General features: G+C 36.2%; 1 protein-coding gene across 2 annotated transcripts in view; it reads left to right on the top strand.

Moving 5' to 3' along the window:
- The window catches only part of PLEKHH2 (pleckstrin homology, MyTH4 and FERM domain containing H2), a 54,015-nt gene that overhangs the window by 22,498 nt on the left and 12,625 nt on the right, over nt 1-18,892 (top strand). For both annotated transcript variants that reach the window (XM_030269018.4, XM_030269019.4), the window contains 15 exons: nt 1,244-2,232; nt 3,228-3,303; nt 3,755-3,849; nt 4,476-4,620; nt 6,807-6,943; nt 8,005-8,115; nt 8,381-8,467; nt 8,982-9,140; nt 9,399-9,479; nt 11,661-11,840; nt 12,583-12,691; nt 12,794-12,906; nt 15,024-15,203; nt 16,549-16,646; nt 17,111-17,288. In XM_030269018.4, coding sequence (XP_030124878.4) covers nt 1,244-2,232; nt 3,228-3,303; nt 3,755-3,849; nt 4,476-4,620; nt 6,807-6,943; nt 8,005-8,115; nt 8,381-8,467; nt 8,982-9,140; nt 9,399-9,479; nt 11,661-11,840; nt 12,583-12,691; nt 12,794-12,906; nt 15,024-15,203; nt 16,549-16,646; nt 17,111-17,288 — 2,738 coding nt within the window. The remainder of the gene's footprint in view (nt 1-1,243; nt 2,233-3,227; nt 3,304-3,754; nt 3,850-4,475; nt 4,621-6,806; nt 6,944-8,004; nt 8,116-8,380; nt 8,468-8,981; nt 9,141-9,398; nt 9,480-11,660; nt 11,841-12,582; nt 12,692-12,793; nt 12,907-15,023; nt 15,204-16,548; nt 16,647-17,110; nt 17,289-18,892) is intronic.

The raw sequence follows: 18,892 nt of genomic DNA, 5'->3' as shown, positions 1-18,892 counted from the left end.
TACCAGTACTGTCTCCCTCTCCATTGCTACTCTTCTATTACTAGGAAGAAATCATCTTGTTGAGCACTGCAGTCTCTGTAATACCACTAGTGCATTATCTGGCAGCATGAAGAGGCTCCTCGGTGCTTTGGCTACAAAGTAAAGATGTGGTTGTGACCTTTGTTGTTGTTCTGGTCCTTTGCTGAAATGCCTTGTACTGTTTATGACTTCAGTATTTTCTCCACAGTTACTCACAGTACCCAAAATGGCAAGCTGAGGTGTTTTGAAAATCAGAAACTGAAAGAGATCCTATGAATATTTTGTGTATTTATATTAGAGCAAGTTCCTTATGAAGGTGGCTATGTATTATTACTTCTATTTTTACAGAGGAGGGAATTGAAGTAAGAGTGATTTTTTTCAAGAGAAAGGATAAGACATAGGCTTGCCTGGATGGAAACAGATTATTTTGGGGACTTAATTACTTTTATGTGGGTGGAGTTAAAATCTTTGTCTTATTCAGTCCACTTTAACTTCACACAGGTATTTAACACAGACTTTTCCAAGTGTCTGTAGAAAAACCCTAGTTCTTGCATCCAATTTAATTTGGGAGCATGTAGGCCTCACTAACATATTGCAAGCTATAGCTCTCTCTTGTAAAACCAGGTAAAAGCGGAGGGCAGGAACTAAGCTATTTTTAACACAGCCTCTTTCCTGAAGTAGTTTCCATGAGACTCTCGTATATTTTAAGCATTCACCATTGGGAATACAATAATAGCTTCCAGTATAAATTTCTGTGTATAAACACTGTAGAAATGCTCAGAAAACTTGATTTGTTAATGAAAATCCTTTCTGACAAGCTTTATTAAACTTTAATTTTCTTTAGATTTAATAAAGCAGCTAAATTTGTATGCCCTCTTAAGTAGTTGGCTTATTGTTAGGTTTTTTCTTTGTTTTCACACATATGTGGCTTTAAAATATGACTCCAGTCTGCCTATCGTTATATTTATTGACATTTTTAGTTCAGCTAGAACTTTGAATAACATGTATTACAGTTTTTTGGTAAACTTAATTTGCATTTAGTCACATTAAAAAAAATTCTAATATTTTTCTTAATGTTTATTATCTACAATATTAAAAAACATAAATGTTCTCATACATTTGAAATTATTACCTACTTACTACTTGCAGGCATGATGACAAAACCATTTATCAGTCAAGTTTGCTAAAGTAATTTTCTCATGTTCATTATATATTTCTCCTCCAGAGAAGGATATCCTGGAAACTACCTTTGCTGGTCCTGTACATGAGACAAATAAAGGTCAGAAGTCATTGCAACAAAGTTCCTCTGGTTCAGAGCAGAACAAAAATGTGAGAACAAGCTGCTCATCCAAAGACATAGACAGTGACATGTCAAAGAACTCATGTACTACTGGGAGTGACTGGAGCTCAGATGAGGATGGAGGAGACAATAAAGGACTGAAATCCAGGTGTGCATCAACTCTTTCAAGCCACACATCTGAAGAGAACACAAGGTACAGTAGAGTGGGAAGTGAAATGTATTTGACAGCATCTGATGATAGTAGTTCTCTCTTTGAAGAAGAGAGTTTTGATGTTAAGAGGACTCAGCAAAAGAAGCCATACTCATGGCAGCAAGGGTCCCAAAGAAAAGGCCTGAGCAATCTGAGTGGAAAGTGCAACTCTGACTTCACAAGGAAAAAGAAAGACCAAGATAGTTCTTCAGATGAACTGAATAAGAAATTTCAGTCACAGAGACTTGATTATTCATCCTCATCCAGTGAGGCAAATACCCCAAGTCCAATTTTAACTCCTTCTCTGACACCCAAACACCCAATTCTAGCAACTTCTGCAGCTTCTCAATGCACAACTCCATCAGATTTTCCCTCAAATTTGCCACATCCAAAGTTACGGACTCCTAATGTCTTTAGTCTAAATTCAGTGTTAGCAAAGAAACACCTAAGCCAGCCCCAGCTGAGTTCTGATAGAATGTTTGGTAGAAATAGAAATGCCATAAGCATGATCCGTCCGTGGAGACCTCAGGAAACAGACATAGATCTGGTGGATGGAGAAGATGCTGATATTTTAGAGAAAATGGAGATTGGCTGTGATGAAGGAGTGTTCACCTATGACACCACTGAAGCACAAAATGCTGAAGCCCAGGAACTTTGTGATACGACAAAAAAGGGTGCTACCAACAAACCTCCAACGCCTCCATTACATCGATTTCCTTCCTGGGTAAGTGTGCTTATAGGTATTTTTCCTGCTGGCAAAACTAACTTATTTTCATTACTCTCTTCTGTGATTTTTGTTGCCTCTGTTTTAACTACTTTGTGTTTATTGACAAGACACAGCATTACCTTAATCAAAACTACAAGCTCAAAATCTAGTCTTATTTTCAGCACAGTATTCCTGCCACTGAAAAACACAGTCTGTATTTTTTTTTCCATGTGACATCTAAGTTATGTATGTCTTTTTGAGTGTATCCACAGATGTAATGCTTATGACTGCATTTATTTATTTATCTGAACACTAACACAGCTCAGGAATGGTGGTGTCAATGCCCTTGCTGTAAGTACTGTACCACTCACATTCTAGACAATTACGTTGACAGCAGACAACTACAAATTACAGAAGTAATTGATCACATTTCCAAGTAAAATTTTAAAGCCATCAGTTAGGATATTAAAATAGATATTAATATGTCTTTCACAAAATCCAAAATTATCTGTGTCAAGGCTCAATAATTTGGTGGTTTCAGTGTCAGAGATTTATTAATTAATAATTTATTAAATATGTTTATTAATTATTATTCAGGAATTATATATTATGTAACAACTTCTCTATTTTAGTGGACTTTTTGCATTATACATTTTGTTACTGTAGCCTTTTAACACAAAAAATGGTCAAAAAGTTGTCTTCTAATGGCATTTCTCTGCTCCTAACACACAATATTCCATTAAAAAACATTCTTACTATAGCTTCTTTGGCACCTGATAATAGTATTTTTAATAATAAGTTACTGATATTGTATGAAACATGTTGAAAAAGGCTACAGCTATCAGTGTACAGCACAGAAAAGAAGGATGCATTGTTCAGCTGCTATTGAGAATGTCATTGTATTAACTCTTTTATCACATAGTTACACTAATACAAAGACTAGGAGGCTAAACAGAACAGAAGTAATTGTTGTGTTTTACTTATCTACTATCAAATCCATTCTGCTTGTATAGGAAAGTAGAATTTATGCTGTAGCCAAATCTGGTTTAAGGATGTCTGAAGCTTTCACCGTGGAATCTCTCAATAAAAGTAAGTGGTTTAGCTGTTCATTGTCCCATTAACAAAAGTTCTCTTCTTATGGTGATTTGTGAGCAAGGACCTTTAAAATATTTTTAGAAAGGCTTAATTAACAGCTGTTTAAAACCTAGAAGGTTATCTTTCTATTGTCTTCTGGTACCTCACATCTTCACTTTGTGCTAAATTTGTACTTTGTTCATTCCAGTTTACTTTGCATTTCACCACTTAGAAGAATCTATACCAGGTACCAATTTTAAAAGGGCTAGTGTTCGTGACTGCAATTTTATTTATGTCTTTAAAAGCACTGTAAATTTTTTAAAATCTATAAATCTCACATCCAAAACAGTTCAGGAGTTAGTTTGCTTTTTATAGCAGTTATACAATGCAAAAAATATTCGATTTTTATTTTGTTAATTGGATGGTAAATGAGGAAGGCAATTTATACAATGTGTTGCTTTTTTAGATGCTGTTTCACTAACTTCATGCTCCATATCTGGATTATACACTTCTCTGATCTATAAGAACATGACCACTCCTGTCTACACCACATTGAAAGGGGTAACTGTATTACTGTTTAAAGAAAATTTTTAAAAACCATTAGGCTTCACATCCAGGAACTTGTTATTTCACATTTGATACTACCAATTGTAAGCTGATATACAGAGATCAAAGATCCCCAGAAGTAACAGAAATGTCAAATCACTGGGGAAAAAAATATACTGCCTATAAAATGTTCCTGGCCTAGATCAATTCTTCTTAGGTTCCTTGCTGATTTTTTTTTCCAAAGGCTATTTAATTATTAAGCAGAACCACATGGTATTCAGTGTCATAATTAAAAGTGTGTGTATGTGTAGAAATGTCTTTGTCTCAGTGCCAAAGCTGTTTCTAGTCACACAGCCAGCAGTCAGTAATCACAGCATTGTTTGTCTTCTGGCAGCCTTTTGTGATTTGGAAAGACCCATGCCTTAAGCTACCTCAGGTTTCTGTTTTAAAGTGTGGGTGTGGTTGAGTATACAGAGGGCAGAGGGAATTCAGTTTCATGTTAATATTTTTGTGCCAAAACTCACAACCCAGGCAAGAACAGCTTTCAGTATTATGAAGCCAGCAGAGCCCTGCACAGTACTAAGGAAATGACTGACACCCCTTATGCAAGCTATCAAAGGATGTTGTGTTCATTTCTGCAGAAAGCAACTCAAATAAGCAACAGCCCGTTTCTAGACGAGTCATCAGGATCTGAGGAAGAAGACAGCTCTCGCTCCAGCTCAAGGACTTCCGAGTCTGATTCTCGAAGCAGAAGTGGTCCAGGGAGTCCTCGGGCTATGAAACGAGGTGGGCGAAACCATAAGAACGAGTAACTTCTGGGAACTTTGGAACACCAGGCAGTTTACATGATTTTCTTCGGGATTTCTTCACTAGATAATTGGACTTCTAAAATCTAGGCTCTCAAAACCCACATCTATTACTCAGTCTGGAGAAAGAAGCCCACATCTATTACTCAGTCAGAAGAAAGGACTGTTATAAATGGATTTATTTTTATTGCTATTATTATAAATACCTTTTTAAGGCATTAATCTTGTAGCTGGCTGTTGTCATGAAGGAAAAGTGACTTGCACATTTAAAGCAAGCAGCACTGTTCTATCTATACTCTGTCATGCCAAGGACTTCCTGTGATTTTTAACTGTAGAAAAACAAAAATGACATAGAAAAAGAAATCGCCATCAGAAAGAAAACACAAATATATTCAAGTTTATAAAACAATTTTATGTGATCAGAAAGCAGGTGGAAAAGTTCCCTCAATAACTTATTTGGTTCTGTCACTTCATGCAATAGAAGACTTCTTTAAGTTTTACAGTGTCTTAAGGTCCAGTGCAAAGATTTAGTTAGAACAGTTGAATCTGTGTTTTGCGGAAGACCAATTTCACAGTTCTAGGTGACTATGTTTTCCATCTGCAAAATGGAAATAATATGCTTCATAATATTGAAATAGACAGTCCTTCCTCATTAGGTGACATTATCAATGTTACATCTCTGTGAGTATTTCTTCACTGTCTAAACCAAGGGAGACCAAGATCCCAGTGATGCCAAGTGTTAAGATTCCTCATTATATATTGCTTCAGAAATGATAAATAACATTATTTGCTAGTCTCAATTATACATGCAGAAATCCCAGTTACCAGGAGTTCCATTCAGTGACCCTGCAGCAGAATGACAGAGCCACTGGTCCCACGCAACATTTTCCAGTGGCAGCCACAGCTGGAATCCAGTCCTGTTTCCAATGATGTAGTTTTCCCATATTAGTGTGAAAAGGACCCATAGATTCTGCTTCCCAGCAGCCATCCTGCTGAGCAAAAACCAGTGCCATGACTGCAGACATATCTCATGTTATGTGCTTACACAACAGGAAAGCTAAATTGGGTAATTTAAAAGCTGCTTTCACCTGCACTTTATATTTGTGTCTGTAAAATGGAAGCATTCCTTTTGTTTGTACTTTCTTCCCAAAAAATAGTCCTTGTATTGTTTCATGTGTGGAAACCTTTCTTAACCACAAACACATATGTACATGTCTTTGTTGAGATGACATTCTTTAAAAATCTAGGCAGTCAGACATTTCAACAAAAGCATGACTAGCTCGCTGCAATTATGAAAGATCCACCATGAGAAGAGAAGAACCCACTCTGAAAGTCTTGGTGGCTTACCAAAGCAATAAATGAGAAAAGCCTTTTTTAAGAATAAAATTGGCAAATGAGTTGGGAAATGATTGAAACAAAGGAAAAAAGGCTTTTCATTTCAGTTTTGGAGAGTATAACCTTGCAGAGTGTAACACTAGTCCTTACAAAAGAAGACATTTACATGCATTAAAATATTTCTGTAATGAAGGAGTGAGGGGTTTGAATTTTTATTACTGATCGACTAGAATTGAAAGCAGGGTGCAATTTTTTCAGGTTTAAAGCTAATAAACTCGAAACCCTCCCTGAAATATGAAAATCAAACCTGGTAGAAAACCTTGGTATACAAATCCATACTGACTGCAAAACACAGTCACCTACAGCTTCAACACAAAGCAGATGTTGAGTATGACTTCTTAGTACGCAAGCAGTTGCCTGAGAAATCCGGATGCTATAGTGAGTGAGAAAAAGTGCAGAGGGAAGGTTGCTTTGTTTAATTAAAGATCCTGGATTTTTTTCTAGACAGTAAGTATGATTCATGGCACTAACTCCCTCCTTAAAGAAGCTGTGGTAATGTAACAGAAGGTGATAATATACAGAAGATTTTTTTGGTTGTTCCATTTACAAGGGACTTTAACTGTTTAATTATGAATAAAATGAGAATTCGCACTGTGCTAATAGTTCAGTGTGCTGATAGTCTAAAAAATCCTTGGTTCCTGATGAATTTATGGTGCTACTTATGTTTGCCTGCAGATTCTATTCAGATGTTTTTCTGCATGGCTACTCTGATCTCAGTGGTTTCTACTGTAATAAATAAAGTCAAAAACTCTCTTTCTTCTTTTACCACAGGTGCATCTCTGTCTTCTGTGACCTCTGAAAGTGACTATGCTATTCCTCCAGATGCATATTCAGTAGATACAGACTATTCAGAGCCAGAGCAGAAACTTCCTAAGACCTCATCCTCATCTAGTGATAATGGAAAAAATGTGAGTACAGCACCTGAGGTACTGTGTGTATATTTATGTTCAAAGACTGCTACCAAACCTTTTCATTCAGTCTTGCTGACTCACAGACTGCCTTATGAGTACAAACAGCAAAATATGCCAACAATGTTAGCCAAGTAAGACAATGATTAGTGAAGGAAACTGGAAGATAATTCTAAGCTTTTCTATATAATGAAGGAAAAATAGGTCAACAACTCCAGAATACAATTCAAATTAATTGAGATTTCTTTTCTTGGAACTAGGTGTGGTATCTGATTGCATATGAATTACTCAAAACAGTTTAAAATTATTATTTGAATAGTTAGGTAAATAGAAGGGCATTCCAAGAAGGAGCTGATGTCATCAGTGGAAATCTATGTGCAGTAATAAGTTTGTAGCCTTTCCTCATACACGGAAAATGTGAGAGAAATCCTAGGTAAAGTAACATGTGAAGACAGGCCAAAGAACCCAAACCATTATGAGGTATTAGTCGGCCTCCAGGAGCTTTTTAATGGCTTGTGTTTGTAATTAGTGTTAACATACAAGTGGACTGACTACTTGCTGATGAAGATTATTTTAGGCTTTCTTCACAGAGCAAAAGTGTGAACTCTGTTCTGCAGATGTACATGCTAGGGGTTTGTCTGTGAGGAGATCAGAATTACAGTGCTTTATATCTGGTTTTTATGTTAGGACCTGGAGTTGGGAAAAAAAGAACACATTTATCTTTTATTCATCTTGCTCCTTGTTTAATGTAAACAACTAGAAAGTAAAATCAGAAATCATCATATTCTTCATTCTTTTCTGTAGTTTGGGGCACTTACTCTCCTTCATGTATTATAACAGTAACTAGGGATATTCATTAGTTATCCCATGTGCATGACTTTTGTCTTAATTGATGCCTGTAAAAACGTTGTCCTTGGATTAAAAGTTTCATCAAATACTATAATTATTATTTAGCATGCTTTTGAGTCATTAATATATCTCTCTGTGTGTATTTATACCTATTTCTGAGGGGCAGAGATATGTATATGTATCTAACCGCTTTTTATCTAACTTCTAAACAGGAACCTTTGGAAAAATCTGGATATCTGTTAAAAATGGGTGGTAAAGTAAAGACCTGGAAACGACGGTGGTTTGTGCTTAAAGGAGGTGAATTGCTATATTACAAATCTCCAGTAAGTATATCTAACTTACCTGTTATTTTGTATTAGATTGTTTTCTGATAATCTAAGGCTGCTAGAAGGAAAAAAAAAATTGCACTTCTGGTTTATGAGCTGTTAGAGAGTAATTCAGTACTCACTTCCTCAAGAGGTGTACAAGGTACACAATGTCGTAACTAGAAAGTATTTATCAAGGTTAATGTTTAAATTAGTCCTATATGAATTTACTGCTGTTTGTTAGTAGATTTAAAATACTCTTTTTCCTTTTTTTCCATACCAGAGTGATGTTATTCGAAAGCCTCAAGGTCAAATTGAGCTAAATGCATCCAGCCATATTGAAAGGGGTGATGGAAAGCAAACAATTCAGGTGCCTGCTTTTCTCCTCTGTTGGTGTTTCAGCATTCCCTCCATCCCCAAAGCCAACCACATGTTGCAGTCCCTGTTGCACTGCAAGACCAAGTGGGTACTTGGAATTAAATAATCAGTGCCTTTCATTTGAAACCAAAGAATTGTTTCAGTGACAGAAACTGTAAAAAGGTGTACCTGAAGTCTTGTTTGTATTGCCACAAAGGTTAGATCCTCACATATGGGATAGAAATAAAGAGAGCAGTTGTGGGGTCAGCCATTTGGGTAGAGATAATTCATTTATCTGAAAGGTGAACAGGAATTTTTCAATTTGCTGTCCTGGAACTTCCCAGATAAATATTTAGAAAGAGTCTCTCTGCTCTGTCTGGTCATGGAATGTTTCATTACTAAAAAGTACTATAGGGAGGATAAACTCCCTGAAATTGTGAAGCTACTGGTGGTGTATGTTACAAATCCCACACTGTGGGATCAAATATGTCAATTCTTCAAGCTCAAGTCTCTTTGTTACTACACAGCTGACCACGGAAAAACGAACATACTACCTGACTGCAGATTCCCCCAACATCTTGGAGGAATGGATCAAAGTACTGCAGAATGTTCTTAAAATACAGGCTGCCAGCCCTCTCTTCGTACAGTCTGAAATCAAGCCAACCATGAAAGGATTACTTACAAAGGTAGGAAAACACTTCTTCCCCCAGTCTGCTTTATTCCAACACTGTTTAGGCCAACACTGACCTTACTCTGGTATAGATAAGCATTTCATCTAATGCTTTCATTCTTATGCCCTTAATAGAGTTACACAGTTTAAATTTCATGTCCAGTAATGTGGATAGGAATTTTAACCAAGACATGCATTCCCAATATCATCAAAGTTCAGAGATGGTGAAAACAGTCAGTATTTCTTTGTGATCACGGATGTTTTGTAATTACAGGTGAAACATGGATATTCCAAAAGGGTTTGGTGTGCCCTAGTTGGAAAAATTCTGTATTATTTCCGTAATCAAGAAGACAAGGTAGGTCCCTTTCTTGTTTCTTCAGAGAATGTAGACTTTAAACAGAAACCTACAGTTTTATTAAGGTACAGTTGGCCTTGGTATTATATACACATGGTCAACTTGGAAAATTCTGTCTACTAGCCAGCAATCAAGATCACACCCATTGGTCTCATTCTACAGGATGTGATACATATTATGCATGTTATCCCTAGCTGAAGGGGGACACTGGTTTGCCTGGAGTTCAGGTGTCCCTTTCTGACAGGCTTCAGAAAAGACACAGCTGTCATGTAGTCCTGGAAGCAGACCCTTTCTTACGTCTCTTGCAGTGGGCAGTGATGGCAAGTTTCAAGAATTTAAATGTTCTTTCTGTCCCTCAGTTAACTTCCAAATCCTGTTCTTTGGTATGTCACTGTATGCCCACAGTGCTGCAAGAGCTAGGAGGACACTTCCTAGTCATGACTTTCACCTGTCCCTTTGCTCCCAAGACATTGTATTTTGTCACCAAGAAACATCTTTTTAATGGAGGCAGGTTGGAAACAGGATTTTGAACAGTCCACTGAGCCCTTATAAAACAATCAGTAGACATTCTCATATTTGTACTTCTGTTTTAGAAGATAGTCACACTGGAGTCTGTAATTCATAGCTTTTGTGTAGAGCTAGTTGTTCCCTTTGTCATCCTTTCCTTTTACAACCATTTTAAACCCCAACGAAACCCCATTTCTAGAACTGTATGAATAAGATACCAGTAACCATCCATCAAAACATTTCATTTTAATTGCTCTTTAAAACAATGTAAAACAGGATTTGGGAATCAACTGGCTAGAGTATAATCTCAAGCTCATCCTACAGAGACATTAAAATTAACTTACACTTTCTCCTAGGGAAAAATCTCTATGTTTAACATATCTGAATTTATATATTTTTACCACTGAATATTCTGGCATTTTAGCATGGTCTTTAGTCAAGAATTTTGCTGGATTCTTGTGACTATTTCCCTCACATCTGGAAGAGTTTAGCTGCCCTTTTAAAGTAAAATTGAAACGAGTTTGCTAACTTGGAACAGAATGAGAATTCAGCTTTTGTAAGCAGAATATGTATGAAAAGTTTTCCAAAGCTACTTTATTTCTAATGTTCAACAATATGCTAATTAAAATCATGTTTTCTGTAGCTGACTGTGTCTGTACAGAAATAAGTTACACAATCTGCACTGGTTAATACAATAATGGAGTCCATTTCATTGACCTCCTTTCAAAATGGAATTCAAACTAAAAAGCCAGCCAATTGTGTTTTAGTTAAACTTGGTGAATAAATCTATCTTGAGTACTTACATGTGAAACAACATCTTTTGATTCTCAGAATCTCATCTTACTCAAAAAGTTGAATGCTTCAGAACCACTACAGAAAATACAAATCACACATCATTTTTTAATCATTTTTTAATCCTTACCTGTGGCACTGTGGGAAAGGAGGGAGTTTTTCAGCCTCTCTCATTCCTGTCACCCAGGTGTGAAGAGATTTCATGCTATATTTATGTTTGTTGAGGCTTTCTGTTGAAGGCTATGAAATAATTACTTCTGTGAAAATTTCCACTTGAATGGCTTTTTTAGAGAAAATATTTTCTGCTAAATAATGCTAACTACATAGACATCTCAACACTGAAGCTCTGAAGCTCACTGAAGCTCTGTGAACTCTCAGACTGGAGAAAGAAACCAACTAAAAGGTCTATCACACAAAAAATTTACCTTTTGAATTTAGAGTATGAACAAACCAGATACATCAACAGTACATTCCTGTCCTCTAAAATAACAAGGTCATAATTAAAGTTCTTGGCCTGAAACAGGAAATTTTTGCTTGGAACCAGGTTTGGGAACTCTGAAGAATGACTTCTCTCACCCTAACATACATTAATTGCATTAGCTATGTATAGAGGCAGATCTGGAAAAGAATTTTTGAAAATGTCATTTTCAGATTTTGGCATATAATCTGTCTCATTTTGCTCTCTGCAACATCTGTCTTATCTGACATTCCTTGGCAGGATTAGTAAATACAAGTGGGTACAGATGGTAGTTCACATTTTAATTTCTATTTGTAGAATAAGGAAAAATTGTGTAAATAATAAATAAAATAATAAATAATACAAAACCAGTGTGCACTGAAATAAACACTACCCTTCTCACCAATTTTGATATTTACTTTTAGTTTCCTCTTGGTCAAATCAAGCTTTTTGAGGCAAAAGTTGAAGAAGTTGATAGATCCTGTGATTCTGATGAAGATTATGAAGCCAGTGGTCGCAGTTTATTATCAACCCATTACACTGTTGTTATCCACCCCAAAGACCAAGGACCCACTTATCTTCTTATAGGATCCAAACATGAGAAGGTAATAAGTGGATATTTTTATTGAGTTTCATAGTACATCTGATATGGTGTTGTGATATGAATATTTCTTGAGAAGGAGAAGGACTACAAGTCACCTGGCTTGTATTTTGATATCATAAGGAGAAGGTTCTGCTTTATTAACACTGATCAGAGTTTGTCTGCAAATCAATGCTAGTGTAGGTAATCCTTGTTAAAATATACAAAAATATGCAAGCTTGCCTACATAGGTAGATTTTGCTCACTTACAGTAACTTGTAGACAGAGCTGTAGCTGAGAGGTTACGAGGTACTGGTATCCATTTTCACTGACAAGACTAATATAGCACAAACTTGCCCTACTTGTAGTACAGGAGCAATGAAAGGTAGGGTTAAAACCAATTTTTTATTGTTGCTTAATTCCCAAGTAATCTTGTAGACCTTGTTTTGCTTTCTGGACTTACCCCAGGTTAGCAGGATCTGGCAGTGATAAAAAATGATTTATGTAACCTTTTGGAAAAGGAAAGGAAGAATGCCCTGATAATTAGGCTTGATTTCTGAGGGTAAAAAGTTTTGGAGAGCCCTGTCCAATCTTCCTTGCTTCATTTTGTAACACAGAGACCATGAATGTGTGTTTATTCAACCAAAGGCAAACTTCTTTGGGCTTCAAAAGGAGTGCATGGTAGGGTTTCAAGCTGAGAGCAGAATCCTGATGAAGCAGCTCCTTCCAGCACGAAATGAATGAGCTGCTATGTTTTTCTGCTTTAGGACACGTGGCTTTATCATCTGACAGTTGCAGCTGGAAGTACTAGTGTAAATGTTGGATCTGAGTTTGAACAACTTCTTTGCAAATTATTAAATGTGGAAGGTGATGCCAGTAAGTTTATTTCCATTTCAACATACTGATCTTCCAATGCGTATTAGTAAATGCACTTATGAACCTAATTAATTGCAAAATGTATATATTTTATCTGTTTAGCTTCTCAAATTTGGAGACATCCTACCCTTTGCCATAGCAAAGAAGGAATTACTTCCCCTCTTACAACACTGCCATCAGAAGCTTTGCAAACTGAAGCAATTAAATTATTTAAGGTAAAACCATAGCAGATACCTTTTTTATTAACTATTTTAACTCTTTGCTAAAGAATAGCTGTTAGCTGGCTTCCTAGAGATATTCAACAGATTAGAAAAAACAGATGTTTATTTTTATCTTTAGTGGAAGTAAGTAATAGAGAGCAGCAAAATGTGTCCATATTACCTTGCCAAAGACTATCACTTCCAATGTAAAGATGACCTTTAGTTGCAAGGGAACAGTTTAGGCTTCAGCTTTTGGTGTTCCTACTTATCTGATAAGTTACTGATAAAGTGCAAGTTAGTAGAAAAATCCATGACCATCATAAGTGATAATAATTTTTCCTTGAAGTTCATAGTTCCAAAGAATCTAACAGCATGGACATATCTCTGCATTCAGAAAACCTTGTGTGAAATACTATTTTTTCAGTTAGATTTAGGGAAAAAATCATAGCCAAAAGTTTTGTTGTAGATACATTTAAATCATCTTGGAGATATTTTAAAAATCAGGAGAAAAAGAAAGTAAATTTTAAGTTTAGGCAAGTCATGAACTATATAAAACTGAGATAGAAAGCAGGGATTATACTGCTTTTTTTTAATAAAAAGAAAATATTTTCATATAAAGTAGGTCTTCTTAAAAGACCAATTATACAGCAATATAAATAGAGAAAATATTCCGTAGAAAAATTATTAGAAGTATTTCACAAGAGTTGAGTTAATTTTTAAATATTCTCACAGATCTTTACAAATACACATGCACATATGTCCCAGTATAGTAAAACACTGCATAACCACTTTATGATTAGGAGACACATACTGGTTCATAACCACTGAGCCACAGCTAGGTTCTTGAGAGATTTTCTGTGCTTTACAGCTTTCCCAGATGAAGGTCAGGTAGGTAGTTGATGCCTATAAGACAGAGTATGCTGCCATGCCATTAACCTGCTTCCAGGCTATAAAGGCTAATACAGAGACTAAATAAAATTTGTTATTCCTTTGTCTATGTGTTGTGAGATAAATTACAAGCTGGAAGGCATGGAGGTTGGATAAATTAATTTTCTCCACAAAATTAGACAAGTCTAAAGAACAAATTCCCTGAAGCTTTAACTATCTGGAGAATTTTGATGTTATGATTCAGATCTAGAGAGGAATTCAAGACAAGCACTGTATGTTTTGTCATGGACACCTTGAGGCAAACTTTCCAACTTGTTTCTCTGGGATGTTTGAAGCAATTCAAACAAGTACATCTATTTTATTTTCTGCAATCCTGCAGCATGAAAATTTACAAGGAAATGTACTTCTTTGATAAAAACAAATTTACATCTACTTGGAAATCACTTTTCAGACCTAATTCAAATCACAGACACTTGCCTAAAGTAAATAAATTAAAAGATTACTTGTATGACCTTTATTGAAACCTTGTATAAATCAGCTGAGAAGTCAGGTAGGGAATTTAGAAACAGATCATGTCATGTTTCAGTCATCCCGTTCATGATAAAAATAGTCTAGAAATAGATTTGGCTTCAAACCACTTCTTGTATTTTTGCTTCTATCCCTTAAAAATTCAACTACTGTATACAGTAAATGCAACAAGTGATAAATATGCTTTCTTCTAACACAGCACAACAAATGCTTAATGTCTGGCTTTCCTGAGACAGTACTTGGGTATAGGAAAGGTGATACTTAACCTACAGTAAAAATACCATGGAAAGCCAAGATGTAAATCAATGGCTCTGAGTTATGGATTTTTTTATCTGCGTATATGCTGCCATGTTGTGCTCATTAGAGTTGTAGACATTGAATTTCCAAGTCCTGTAGAGGGGTGAGCTGTGTTCAGCATGTCCTTAAACTTGCCTGCCACCACAATTGTTCCAACCCCTGTTACAGTTTGCTCCGTTAGATACAGAGTGAAAAGCATGGGTTGTAGGAGGTGTTTCATCTCAAGTATCTCTGTTTAGATTTTCATTCACTCTGGCCCCTTTTCACCCCAGTTTTCAGAAGCAGCAGAGTTTTCCAAGTCTACTGATAAACTTATTAATTGTGATTTCAATTAAAGAACACTTGATATATAGAACATCTTAAGGATTTGCTGAAGCTCCCTTGTATGTAAACTCACTTGCTTATTATTTTATATCTAGACCTGCCAGTTGTTTATAAATGCTGCAGTTGACTCTCCTGCCATTGATTACCATGTATCTTTGGCCCAAAGTGCTTTGCAGATCTGCCTCACACATCCTGAACTTCAAAATGAGATATGTTGCCAACTTATTAAACAGACCAGGCGTCGACATCCACAAAACCAGGCAGGACCAATACAGGTAACCCAGTATTTATTTTAATGGCATGGATTTCAGGAGCAATGAAGGAACTACACAGAGTGTTTAGGATGGTAAAAAGGCTTTGCTCTTCTGCAGCATCTGCTGAGTTAAGATCCAATTTCACTGCTGCTGCGTTTTCCTGAAACAAAGCTGATGTTATCCTCTAACAAAGTATGTTTATCTGGTGGTAGAATATATCTCTGCCCATGCTGTTTGTAAAGGGTGGACATAAAATGGGCTGTCTTCAAGTCAAGTAAGAATGTAAGAAACGAATTATTTTTTACTGCTTCTTTCCTAATAGAGGTGTTGCCTCAGGAAGCTTTGTGTGTTAAGCCACATAGCAAATGACTCAATAGCATGACTGTGAAGTAAAGCTGTGGTGCCATGTAGCGGAATATCAGATAAGGCTCAGGGCTCCTGACAGATGTCCCCTCTTGTGTGCCATGCTGTTCTGCATTCACCCTGCATGCTACGTTATTAATCCATACTTGAATTTCTTCCCTTTGTCCACTGCCTACTATTCACTTCTATCCAGATGTGAAATGAACTGGAATTGAAAGGAAAGCCAATACTTGGGCTTGCATAGAATGAACAGAACTGGAATGTTACACTTATGATGGAGCAATGCCTACAGAACTGGGAGATTGATCAGAAAATGAGAAAGGAAGTTACCATACCAAGGCTTTTGTAATAGACATGTTTTTCTCTTACCATATGAAGTAGCACATGACCATCAGCCATATCTATTACAGTACTGTGCCATATGTAAAATTTCTATTTAATACGAGGCAAATCAGATAAATCAAGATAAAGAAACACTGTTTTTTAAATCTCAGTGAAGCATTGATACACTGATTGTGAGAAAAGTCATTGCAACATTAGTAAGTGTATATCAGGGTACATAAGAGAACTCTGTATTAAGTGAAACCAATTAATATTAATACCAATTAATATTAAGTGAAACCAATTTGGTAGGAGAAAAAATTACTTATGTGTAACAGGAGAGCTGAATTAAAATTGCACAGGCTTCTCTTCATATCATAATGCTTGGCCTTGCAGCCTTAGTATTTCTCTTCCTTTGTATTAACTGCTTTTTATACAAACTCAGCTGCTTTCCCATTTCCAGCCCCAAAACAAACTTGGTGTACACATGTAAATAGACAGAGAGTATTGGGCATTTCAATGAGGTGATATGCTTATTTACTCAGCTTTTTCTCTGTTTTTTTTAATTCCTATTTCAGCAGTCTCAACTTGGCATAGTAAGCTGCACTGCTGGCCAGCAGCCACAGCAGGAAGTTTTATGTTGTAGGATTTTTAAAACAGTGAATGTATTCCTTTTGTTCAGGGCTTGCAGCTCTTGGCCCTCTGCGTTGGACTCTTCCTGCCCCAGCATCCATTCCTTTGGCTTCTTAAACTTCACTTAAAGAAGAATGCAGATTCCAGGTGTGCCTGATACCCAGTTAGTCAACTGTCTTTCTGAAATACCTTGTTTTCAATCTTTCCTGTAACATATCAGATCTTTTGACGTATATTTTAAAATGAATTTGAGTAGAATTGCTACTAAAATATAGTACATACTACTTCTGTGCATCACTTGGGAAAGTTGTAAGTTAAAAAAAAAAAAAACAAACATTTTGCAGTGCATATTTTGACTGTATGTTGCAAAATTGTGAAAACCAAAATATGGCAATTGCAAAACACACCCTGAGCCATGTTCATCTTTGGCACAGTTCTGCAGGTCTCAGTAGACTAATTCTCTAATTCCACACGCAAAAAAATATGTTGGAAATCTCACAGAGTGAAATCTGAGTGCTCCTCCCATCTGGCCTTTCCAGAAATATTCACTCACAGTCTACTATCCTTTCAGTCAGTCCCTAGGAATTGCCTTATTTCTCTTTTTGCCACAGGACTGAATTTGGGAAATACGCTATATATTGCCAGCGCTGTGTAGAACGTACCCAGCGGAACGGAGACCGAGAAGCCAGACCTTCCAGAATGGAAATCCTTTCCACTCTCCTGAGAAATCCCTACCACCATTCCCTGCCCTTCAGTATTCCAGTTCATTTTATGAATGGCATATATCAGGTAATGTCATGCAGGCCACGAAATCTGAGCTCTCCCAACCCCCTGCTGTCAGCATACACATGAAGCAGTACATCAAAAAGAGTAAGGTAAACTTGGCTCAAGTTTCATCCCGTGCCAGTACCAGCAATGGCAGGCACAAAGTACTTGTGACCTGATTTGATCAACTAAGAGTAAAGGTTTGGGGGAAAATCTTGAAGAGAAAGAAAAAAGTAAAACCTTGTAAGAGTGAGAACTGACAAAACTCTGTTTCTTATTTAACCTGACCACCAGATGAATGAATTAGACTGAAGGAAAAGGAAAGGTATTAAATTCCACTTCCTTTCATCAGACATCTTGGAAGTTAAATACCTCAGTGAAGGCCTGGAAGCACAGCTGTAACTCCCATTATCAGTCCTGAAGGATAACCATATTTGTTACAGAACAAACATGGCTCCATTCTTAACTCTCTGGGGATATCATTAGTCAAAGCCCCTAGGAAACATTCCATGGGCTTCCAAGCATGCTGCTTCACATCCTGGTTTATGTTTCCAGCTGTGAGAGATGGCTAAGAAGAGTTTTAACAATTTAACAATTCATAGTATTCCTAGATAGAAAGCAACATTTAATATGAAATCAAAGCTATATCAAATAAAATTTTTATTTCAGATTGTCACAGAAGTATTTTGCATTTTTTCATCTCTAAGTTTACCTAAATGCTTAGTGCTTGCCCAGTAAAACAGAAAAAAAACAACATCCTTTAAATCATATCTAAAGGATTTCAAAATTGAAGTTAGGAGAAGAAAAGGAGTTACTGCTCATTAGTTATTTACTGCACAAAATTGCATAGTTACAAGGGCTAAGAAAATTGTAATTAAATACATAAATTACTTCAGTGGGATCAGCAAATAACAATTGTAGTGGTATTAAAAACTCTTGTATTAATCTCTGAAGATTAATCAGATTTTATTTTAATGCCAGGCACTGAGAAGTTCAAACAATAGTAGTTCATGATCCATTTTCAAGACATTTTTTTACCAAAACATTTTCAACATGTCAAATACAGGAAAACACTCTCAATACAAATTTAAGTGAACATCAGACACTGCTATCTGTAAAGAAGCTATTTGCTATCTCTTGCTAAAATGCTTCAATACCAGTCACAGCAAACAGAAGTTCATATTTGGGAAAGTAAAATTTAGAAGGTTCTGTACATTACTGACCTGTGCAATAGTGACAAAGCGACATTCATAAACTATTTTAGATCTGCCAGTGTAGATCTGTTGCCTGATATCCCTCTAGAGTTGCACATGATGAAAAATGATTAATTGATCTCATTTGCTTCTGCACTATATTGAAAGGTACAGGAAATGATAATCTTCCTTTGTAAAGTAGTATTTTTCACAAAAAGCTCAGATACTAGACTGCTATCTGTCATATAAATTCTGTAATAGAATTCCAAGTGTAACATGTGCAAGGAAACCAATTCCACTAATCTGACTTCCCATGTCGAAATCTTTTTCAAGCCCTTTCTGCCAATTTTTAATTTCCAATTACAGTAATGGACAAAATGGGTCTTATAGTTCCACTGTTATTCTAGAAATATTATCTTTCAAAATCTAAGATTT

The sequence above is a fragment of the Taeniopygia guttata genome, chromosome 3, assembly GCF_048771995.1.
Source record: "Taeniopygia guttata chromosome 3, bTaeGut7.mat, whole genome shotgun sequence".
Classification (NCBI taxonomy): Eukaryota; Metazoa; Chordata; class Aves; order Passeriformes; family Estrildidae; genus Taeniopygia; species Taeniopygia guttata.
This window is presented reverse-complemented; position numbering and strand designations above follow the sequence as displayed.